This window comes from Rhipicephalus microplus, chromosome 6, assembly GCF_043290135.1.
Source record: "Rhipicephalus microplus isolate Deutch F79 chromosome 6, USDA_Rmic, whole genome shotgun sequence".
In the NCBI taxonomy this organism is placed as follows: Eukaryota; Metazoa; Arthropoda; class Arachnida; order Ixodida; family Ixodidae; genus Rhipicephalus; species Rhipicephalus microplus.
This window is the reverse complement of record NC_134705.1, coordinates 147,586,746-147,597,590: the sequence shown is the minus strand read 5'-3', so window position 1 is coordinate 147,597,590 and position 10,845 is coordinate 147,586,746. Positions and strand designations below refer to the sequence as shown.

The following is a 10,845-nucleotide window of genomic DNA, read 5'->3' as shown; positions in this document are numbered from 1 at the left end:
TTAATTGTACGCAGAAAGCACCATGTTGGCTCGGAGTAATAAACCCAGCATTCGCCAAAGGTTAGAAGATGGATAAGCTGTAAAGCATTGTCAACTGGTAATTCATTGGTTAAAATGAGTTGGGTAAGACAATTCCGGAAATTTTCGGAAATCTCTGTTTTCTGCTTATTGTTACCTAGAGCTTCGTCATGGATGAATACGTACTCGTTGACAAACCTAAAACTTCCCTTTTTTTCGTCCGTGTCCACTAGCACTACCTTTCCGAAAATCAATTTCCAACTCTCCTAAAAAACAGCTCTCTTCGGAGAGATAGGTTGCGAATGGAGCACAAAGGAATAAGCATGGTAGTTTAAAAAATAAAGCTTCTTCTTTGCATTTAACGGCATTCAATGTCACTGGATGTTAACGAAGCGTACAGTCAAGATTTGTCACGAATTCTGTGACGCATTCAGAAAACACAACGGGAACGAGAATATTGTGGTTGTTTTCAAGAAGTTCTTGAATCGTTTTCAACAGTTTCTCATATGCGACCTTCATTATCTCTACTTGCCCAGTTCAGCAACTAATAGAAAAATGTGAAGCATATATTTAGCACATCCTTCCTAATGCTTCCGCTGGCTTCAAGATCCTCGACGCTGAAATCTCCCGACACAAATTCCCATGCTCTTTGGTCTTCTAGTCCCGCATCACTGACATCAATCTCGTGTTCGACTCCGCAGATTCTTGCATTTTGAAAATGCAACTTCATCTTTTTGGGTGATGCTGCCAGAGTAGTGCCATTTGTTTCATACATTTGAGCTTGAAATTCAAACCATCTTCTTCCGGGACGAACCCTCATGCTCAGACGTATTCTGTATCTTTTGTCGACAGCGATATCTGTGTAGCAGAGCAAGAACCTATATGTTTTAATCGCATGTGTGAGTTTAGACCAGTTATTCACAGACCAGACAACTTTGGTGGGAAGTTTCAGTGCATTTTCGAAGACACGGGCGGCTGCCTGAACTGAAAACCCTCCATCAGCGACTTCCACACGTCCAATGGAGACGTGGCACCTCAAAGCCTCTGTCAAGTTTTTTGTGGTCGTGCTCTGCGCTATAATTGCAGTAGAATCTATGTTCCATTTTTCCAGTTTGCTTGACACACTTCGCAGATTCCCGTGTAACAGCTGTAAGTTTTTGGCATGCTCCTCACGCTCTATTTTTTCATGATTGACTGTGGTGGATTCGCAAGACGCCAACTCATTCGCGGCCTTTTTGATTTCATCCAACTCAGCGCTGAGACATGCTCCGAAAGCCTTCAGATCTTTTGTCCGATCACACCACGTTTGGCTGCTTGTTTTCATGGCACTCAAGGCCTGTGTGGCCACCTGCGATACCTTTTCGATTTCAACTTCCATATTCGAAAGGGGGTTGAGATTTCCTATTTGATTTGCAGCGATTTCGTTAATTCTTGACAGCAGAGAGGTACTATTCTGGGATGTGTTTTGAAATGCCGTTTCTAAGCTACTTAGACCTTTCCGAATGTCTTCAACCTCCTTGGAGAAGCCCTCCGTAGGTGGCGTTCTCGACATGCTGTTCAAAACGTGCCTGACACAGTGTGATTGAAGGTGGGCGATGATGTCTCTTCTAAGCACCGTCGACGAGCACTCCGGGCAGCATGTGGTGTGGTACTCGCAGTCTCGGTGAAAATGGTCGGCTATCTTTGAAACGTCGGTGATGGTTTCACAGCCGTTCTCTCTGTTCCAGCAGCTGACCTGTTAAAACATGAAAGTTATCAATGCGTTTGAGAAAAAAATATGAAAATACAATCACCGACTGCCACACAATTCACAAGTGGTTTAAACTAGCCCATTACGTGTTTCAGAATGGCGATGACTGAAATTGTTCGGTTAATCATGATCGTAAAAATAACGGCGCAAAAAAGAAATGCGAGGCTAACACACGAAGACAACCAAGCGATGTTTCAACTGGTTTATTTCAGTAAAGACACAAAATTTGTAGCGGTGACTCATCAGAAGAAACATGATACCTACATGCGCAAAGACTCTTTTTTTTAATGAATAAAAGCTATCGAAGGTGTGCGCACGCACTGAGCACACAGCTTATCAAGTACGCTTAAGTAATTCCACGGGTGATCTTTTCCACGACGATCGACTTCCCATAATACAAAACGCAGCCACCACGAAAACAATGATGAGCTAGACTGCCTTGCTGATATTTTTTTTAACATCGTACTTGTGCTGAAATAATCTAGAATTAAGGCACCTGCCCATCTGGCCTATGCTCTTGTTTGTCTCTGTGTGTTAGTCCGTTGTTTCTTGCGTTGTCATTTTTATTACCATAACGTACATTTCCGACATCATTATTGTGTTCTTGAATTCTATCAGTGGTGCAACTGGCAACTGCTTACCATAACGATGCATTTCTTACCACAAAAAATGGCTCGTCCCGTACATGACATTGCTAGAGTGGAGGTCAAAGGCATTTTTTTCCTACTTTTCATTGCCATTCAGGCACTTGTTCTTGCAGTAACAGAGCGCCAGAATTTCTTCGTCGACAAGTATTAATATTATTCTTGGTAACTTTTTTGTGATCCGTCAATGAATGAATAACTAAATCAATGGAACCTAATTTGCATGAGAAAATTACAAATACACGCAGTGTTTGGGTCAATGGGTTAATGTTGCCAGTGGCTGGTGCAATACAATATGTCACTAAGTATATAGATAAAGCTAAGTGAAAAGAAAAAAAAATGGCCCGTATCTGCATGTAATCTGCAAATGCCGTCGAAAAATTTATGTGATGTTCTGCGCAAGAGAATCGGTGAATGGAATACCGGAGGCGCTCGTCAGACAGACTTAAGCTTTTGCGTCGAAAGTCCCCAAGAATGACTGTCGTCTTTAAAACATATATACATTCATGCACATAAATTTATTCTTGTCATGGTATTAGAAACCTCTTATGTAAACAACAAAGCAAGAAACATCAACTAAGACAGTTTGTTCTAACGTAAACGAGCGTTAACATGTTTAAAATACTTGCACTTGGTAACATATAAAAAAAACTTCCATGCTAAGCTGGAAATACGTCTACTTTATATTTAGGGGATCATGTTCCATGTTGTAGTTCTACTAAATTTCGTTTGTTTTTCCCCCGAAACTTTATGAAATCGGGGCAGATTGAAGCTATCGTTCGTAGTATATGGGTTATTTCTTACTTCCTGTAATAGAGAAGAAAAGATCAGCATACTGAGATAAGTTATAGTTAGTCATGTTATTAATTGAAAAATTGTTTTCATAGCCGCGCCACACCGGAGTTAACATGTTCTGGTTGTAAAATATTTGCTATTAGTTCGCCTTGGCTTATAGCTCGCAATATTCGTTTCAGGTCATTCATGTAAAATTTCCACGTCACACCATGATTTGAGGCAGTAACTTACGTGACAGTGACATAATGAAAATTAATATGAATCAAGTATAGCTGGCAGAAAATATTCGTAATTCTTTTTCAGAATATAGAGGCTATTGACTGCATTTGCACATACATTCAGTACTTGCTCGCTATGCTATACAATCTAATTACAAATGACCCCTAAGCTCTGAAAAGTACTTTTATTTAAATCGTTTTGCTAATTCTTAAAAATGATTAGATACATCATAGTAATGTGGTAATTCTCGTCGTGAGCTCTGTGATACGATTTGTCCGCTGAAGCCAGCTCTTCCATTGGCTAATGCAGCAGTGCTTCAGCAAGGTATGGGCAGCTGATGTTTGCGAATTCAAAAACATTCTACTACGCTGCACAAACTCACCCACATCAAGCTCTCTCTGAGCTAGCCTCTCGAAGACTGTGTCTCAAGACCGGCTTTTAATGCAAGCGAGTAGTTTATGATCTCATAATTTAGACAAAGAATCACCACAGTTGACGGGGTCATAGTTGTTTGTGTTTTGTGATCATATTTGAACCATGACCTTATCTTCTAAATGAGAATGTACTACGTTTTAAGGCATGGTAGACTCGATGTAATGGGAAAGACAGTGACTTCGACAACTTGATAAAATTACAGAGAGTTTTACGACAGTGGTTCCTGCCGTTACATGTGTTAGAGCTCATGCCTTCAACGAAGCGATCCTTAATGTTATGGATTTTGCTATGTCTTTGGTACAGGTGATGTTTTCTTTGCGCAAATCAATAGAGCTGCAGAGGAATCCTCGCTTAACATGTGACAAGTTCTCATATTTTTTTGTAATTTGTTTTGACAATGGTTCCAGAATGAACCTGCGCCACATCACTATTACACTGTTACAGATTAGTGGAAGCCACGAGGGGTCTTTCATGGTGCCAAGCTAGTTGATGTTCGAACGTTTTTCTGATATTCACCAGCTATGTGTGTGCTTACATATTTTATGCATGTTTATTAGGGCTGTCACCACTTTTGAAACAAGCCTGACTGCGTATCACCTTGACAGAAGCATCGGATTGCACAGATGTCCTTCAACGTGGACAGAGATACTCAGGAAAACATATCGGATTAGAAATATTTAAATAAGTGAGTTGGAAGCCTAAAATACTGCTACAGAGATAGATTGGTTTTTGATGTAATTCTAATTTTTCGAGATAGTTTTGTGAATGGACGAAAAAAAGTATCTCTATATTCAAATGCAGCAACACAAATACTGAAATACATATTTCTTATTTCGGCGATGCTAATGATCGCAAACACATGTTTAAGGCACCACATAAAGTTGCGAATGAAGGTACAGCGCAGTGAAGCTTGCAGTTTAATTATGTATTCCTTTCATAACGAACAATGTCTACAGGAAGGGGGATTTTACAAAGTACTGCGTTTGTAGTACTGATATTTTCACAGGTATCAATTGCAATAAGGAAGTGTGGTATATTCATAACACTGGAAGTTGAGGTCAATATATTCTGTGAGAACAAAATTAGCTATGCGAGTAAATTACTCGAATCCCTAACCAAAACCAGTGAATTGAGAAAAGGTATACATTTGAGAAAAGGTATACATGAACACATGCAGGCATGATAAGTCAATACTAACAGGCGATTTCAAGTTGCCAGGAATAGATTGGAGCTCTCCTTTTTTGAACACAAAAAACTATGAGCATGCATCGTACCTCTTTGATATTATGATAAGCCAATACATGCATCAAATTGCTACCCAACCGACACGGGTGCATGGCGCAAGTGCATCCTTGCTTGACCTGGTTTTTATAACAAGATTGATTGAACATTTTTCTTTATCGGTCGACCCTGGCCTTTCTGATCACGACATCGTTTATTTTTCTTGTCCCATGCAGGCTGTTTGCACTACGCGCCATGCCAAATCAATCACTGTGAAAGATTTTTCGCATGCAAATAACGAGAGTGTTCTGGACCACCTCAATCTTTCCCTCAGCAGCTTTCAAGGAACTGACCCTGAAGTATTGTGGAACAAATTCAAAGAAATATGCCTGCATTGTCTAAATAATCTTATTTTTAGCAAAGTAAAAAAACGCGCAAATCAAATCCTTGGATCACGCGAAATGTCTTGCACATGAAAAGGAAACTAAAGCGGCTTAAACGCAAGGGTGCTCCACGCAATGTTACTCTTTCTGCCCAGGACACACTGAACGAGGCTGTGAGGATAGCTAAGTGTAGATACTTTCAGGATACTCTACCCAACTTTATTACGTCTGCCCCACAAAAATTTTGAAACTTTTTGAGCAAAAAGACCAATTGTGTTGAGCAAATAACACATGAAGGAGAAACTATTGTCGACAAGAAAACTATTGCCAATCATTTCCATTTGTACTTCCATAACGTTTTTTCAGCCTCTAACGAGCCACTGCACCGATTTTCTCGAAGTAATGACGGCGTTCCAGATATTTTACCTTTACCCGGTATTGTTTCGTTGCTCCCGAATTTGAAAACTAAAACTTCAACCGGTCCTGATCAAATTCCCAACACTTTTTTACGACGATATGCCGAGATGCTATCACAATTTCTTATAATCATTTTCCGCTTTTCCATCCGTTCCGGCCGCTTGCCTCGTGACTGGAAAGTGGGACGCATTGCTCCAGTGCACAAAAAGGGTGATAAAGATCTGGTGCCAAACTACCGTCCAATTTCTATAATGTCTTCGTCTTGCAAAGTGCTTGAACATATCATAGCTAAATTTATCATAACGTTTCTTAATGAAAATAACATACTTCCGGATGTTCAACATGGTTTCAGGAAAGGGTTTTCCACAGAAACGCAGTTATTTTTTGTTGTGCACAGTTTTTCACAATTTTTAGATAAGGCAGGTCAAGTTGATGTCATCTTTCTGGATTTCACGAAGGCATTCGATCTTGTTCCTCATGATAAGCTTATTAAAAAACTGGAATCGATTGGCCTTACAGAATTTATAATTTCCTGGATTTCTTCCTATTTGTCTGACCACGTTCAGTTGGTAAGCATTGCCGGTAATTGCTCTGACCCGCTCCCTGTAACTTCTGGGGTTCCCCAAGGGAGTGTACTTGGGCCTTTATTATTTTTGATTCATATAATGACATTGTTGATACTGTTTCCTTGCCGGTCCAGATCAGACTGTTTGCTGATGATTGTGTGCTGTTCAATGAAATAACTTCCTATGACAACCAGGTATTGCTAAACACTAACCTGCAAAATATCTTTGCATGGTGCGAGCAATGGGAGATGAGGTTAAACACAGACAAAACCGTCTTTATGCGAGTAACCAACAAAAATAAATATTTTGCCATTTACATACGAATCCGGTACCCAGACACTAGCTGAGGTTGTTGAGTATAAGTACCTTGGTGTCACTCTAACCAGCGACCTCAGCTGGAATAAGCACATCTCTAATATTTGCGCATCGTCTTTCCGTAAACTTGGTATTTTGAGACACAAACTTAAGCATGCTCCTTCTATTGTAAACAAACTAACTTATTTGACTGTTATACACCCCTCATTGGAATATGCCTCAATCGTCTGGGACCCATACACAAAAAGAAACATTGAGGCTCTCGAACTAATCAAACGCAAAACGGTCCGTTTCATTTACTCCAAGTACCGAAGAACTGATTCCCCCACAAACCTTATGAAAAAAAACAGTATACCCAGACTTGAAAAACGTCGTAAAATTCACAGGCTCAAATTTCTTTTTCTTTTAAATAACAACAAGCTGTCAGTAAACTGTGATTTATACCTGAAACCGCTTACGACAAGACAAACCCGGTATCGGCAAACTCATTCATTAACACCGTATTTTGCTAGAACAAACATTTTCAAATACTCGTTCTTTCCTCGAACCATAAACGACTCGAACTGCCTACCTCAATTGTTAACCGGCCTTTAGAGGCACTTGAGCGTATTTAACCATGACTACGTTTTTGTATCTTTTGTATATGATGTGTCCTTTTATTGTTCTTGCTGTTTTACACCCGTGTGCAATGTTATGATCTTGCCCCTCCTGCTGGGGCCCTTAAATGGGCCTGCAGTATGTTGTAAATAAATAAATAAATAAAATTTATTTTGTGCTAAGATCCAGTTTGCAATTAGGATAGCTGTTTTGATTGCATTTCAGCCACAGCAGCTTCTCAAACAAATAGTCTCAAGTTTGAAACAGCGTTGGTTCTGCCTCAGCAGAATACTATAGAAAAAAAAACTCTTCTTACTCAGTAGCTGACCAAAACAGGCGCCAAAGTGAATTAGTAGCACCTTAATAACCGGATAGTCTTGCGTAATTGTAATATATTTTTATGGTTTTCTAGGTACGGAAACACTTCCGCTCTCATGAGGAGGGTCGGTTCTGACCGTATACGGAAGTCGTCTTCGGTACTCATCTTTGAAACATGAATTTCCTAAAATCCCGTTCTTTGGTGTTGAGAGGGTTTGAACCATACCATGTCGCTCCAGCCAGCTGTCTAAACGGACGTGGAAACAAGGACAGCTGCTCAAAGTTCCCGATCAGGAACTACAGTAATTAGAGTCCGCCTGGGACGTATGGGTCACTCTTGAATGAATATGCGGGTACCATCGATACTATACGAGCACCCATTACAGCTAGAGGCAACAGGCGAAGAGGGCTCCGTCGGGTAGACAGCGTGGCAACGAAGATGGCCTCTTCATCCTTGTAGGTCAATTAGAAACGCACACTCACACGCTAGAGAGGGGGCCAAAAACGTGACAAATTCGACATTCGCTTTATAATTCAGTGTTTCACATAAAAAGAAACTTATTTCCCCCCCTTTGGAAATACACCACAGCTCAATTCCGAAAAAAAAAAGTTAGCCATGTTGTGCAGTATCACGAAACGAGCGATATATCCTAAATGTATTTCACTCCTGTGATACGAATACATTCCTCAAGTGTATGTTAATACATAAATATGAACACTGAATACTATACTTATAATGCTATCATGATACTCTTGTATAGATCTACTGCCTAGCGCTGAGTTTTACATGGTATCTCATCAAAAAACATTTCATTTCGCATCTCTCTCTTGTTCAATGTGTGAATGATACAAATATGACTTTTGGCTGCCTACATATTTTTCACCGAACATTGGTGCTCTGAAAAGTCTGTGAAAAGCCAGCTGGTGATCCTTTCACTTAGTGATGTGAAACTAATACTGGGGTATTTATGCGTACGCATATTATCCAGATTCGCCTCGTGCTATACCATTGGTATGCTGCTATTTTTGACATTCCTCTTACCCTATCAGAAGACTACAATGTTTTAGGGGCGAAGCTCCTTAGGGCGTGGGCTGTGCGTCCTCTGTAGCCTGTATGTAGCCACCTCTAGTTTAGTTCTTGCAGTGTTCACTAGATGGCGGTACCGTCCCCTGTATGTAGCCCCCTCTAGTTTAGTTCTTGCAGTGTTCACTAGATGGCGGTACCGTCTCCTGTATGTAGCCACCTCTCGTTTAGTTCTTGTAGTGTTTACTAGATGGTGGTACTTGTAGCTGATGATGAAAAGATGCAAGATGTTATAAACTAGAAAGCGGTACTTGTAGTTGATGAAAGACGCGAGATCTTATAAAATAGGAATGATGTCACATATGGCGCGTGTCATTGGTTGAAGGCAATCGTTCGATTTAGTGCGGCGACGTACGCTAGGGGGAGCGTTGTAATAAAATCCGTTCGCTGTTGGCGCGCGCTCGAAGTCGCCGGATGGATAAGGCTGCACAGCGGAGAGAGCGCAAGGCGGCAGCAGCGCGCGCTCGCAGACAGAATCCTGATGTGCGAGCGCGCGAGGCAAGGGACATCGCAAGCCATCCATCGTCTAAGAACAAATAAAAGTTGATTTGTGTATATACGCACACAGCGTTTCTCACGTCTTTACATGATGATCGACTGGGCGAATTACACGGAAGATTCACAGCTTACCGATGAATCCCTCCGGAGCTTCGCCCATTCATCATCATTCACCCCGTGAATATGCCGTAATTTTTTTGCGAAAGTCCTCTGATGTCGGCATCTCTCATAGGATGACAATGCATGCGGTGGCCATCGAATGCTTGAAATGACTGCAGCATGGGTAGATTTTGCCGCGTAAAAGCGCTAGGAACAGTTATAAAAGAGGTAACAACCAAAAAAAAGTTATGCGAACCGGTTTTTCAAGTATTCTCCGAACACATCTAGAAAGCCAAAGTCACTATTAAGACAAAAGTGCTTTAAAACAGAATCTATCGAGGCTGCAGTAACGTATTTACAACGCAAAGGGGTGTCGAACAATATGGACGATCAAAAGACGAAAAGTTCCTTCAACGCGTTTGAAAGCCATGAATTCCCGGTTGACGAAAATTGGCGCTGGGTACGCTATCCACTGCACCACGGTCACTTGCACTGCCTAGGCTTTAAGAACACGCTTTTTACATCAACCACTGTCCTTAAACATGACTCATGATGACCGTGACATCCACGATTTGTTCCTTCAAAGCGTCATTTCCACACATTCCTCCTATTCCATGCATATTCAATCAGAGCAGTGCGATTTTATCAACACCTGAAGGCACCGCCCACTGGCGATTTTACCCAAAACGTCGCTGTGACTTACAGCATCGATCCCTATACAGTACGTTTATCCCTACAGTACGTTTATCCCTAGCAGCGAAGTTGCGTCTGCCCTTAATAACCTTGCTCTATTTCCTCCGAATCATGGGTCTTTTTCTGTTGCTGCGTCGTAATATCTCCGACTGCTACCCATCGATAAGCGTAATGCGCTTCCTACCTCAGACTTCATCATTCTCTCCACCGGGAACACCCTCCAATGGACTTCGCTTTCTGGACACAGGTCGCCATCGAGGAAGCACACCTTTACCCCTGGTTTCCACCGCTCGTAGCAAGGCTCGCATAAAACATGTCGACACGGCAAAAAGGCGGCCTTCTTAGCAACAACTTTGCAGGCACTGCATACTCTGATGTCATCGATTGGTTTCACGAAGTGCAAGGTACTCCAGTCGAGGTTTTCGGAGAATCCGAATACAGCATACGAATGAAGCTCTGGAGGCATGGTGACAGGTGAGTGCAAGCACACCGACCTTTTACAAACTCTAGGGAAGTGTAACGCTTTCTCTGGTCCGACGACTTATCAGCGTGCCCATAGATAAGCCGGAAGAGTTATCGCGTAGCCATAGCAAGTACTCGACCGTTTTTTATCTTTTTATAACAATGTCCTTTCGGTCACCAGGCAAAGCTTATCGGCCGAAGTATCACTACACAGCACCGAAAGAAACTGCCAGAAAACACCTCATTTATGCTATATTTTGGAAGACGCGAATGGATAGAGCTAATTGATTGATTGATATGTGGGGTTCAACGTCTCAAACCTACCATATCA

General features: G+C 41.4%; 1 protein-coding gene across 1 annotated transcript; it reads right to left on the bottom strand.

Annotated features, from left to right (window-relative positions):
* Positions 1-348: 348 nt before the first annotated feature.
* LOC142765600 (uncharacterized) lies at positions 349-10,563 on the bottom strand. Its single transcript, XM_075866853.1, has 2 exons — positions 10,237-10,563; positions 349-1,753 (listed from the first exon to the last, which is right to left on the bottom strand). Exons 1-2 carry the CDS (start codon positions 10,516-10,518, stop codon positions 563-565), a joined length of 1,473 nt encoding a protein of 490 aa, XP_075722968.1. The 5' UTR covers positions 10,519-10,563; the 3' UTR covers positions 349-562.
* Between the last annotated feature and the right edge of the window lie 282 nt (positions 10,564-10,845).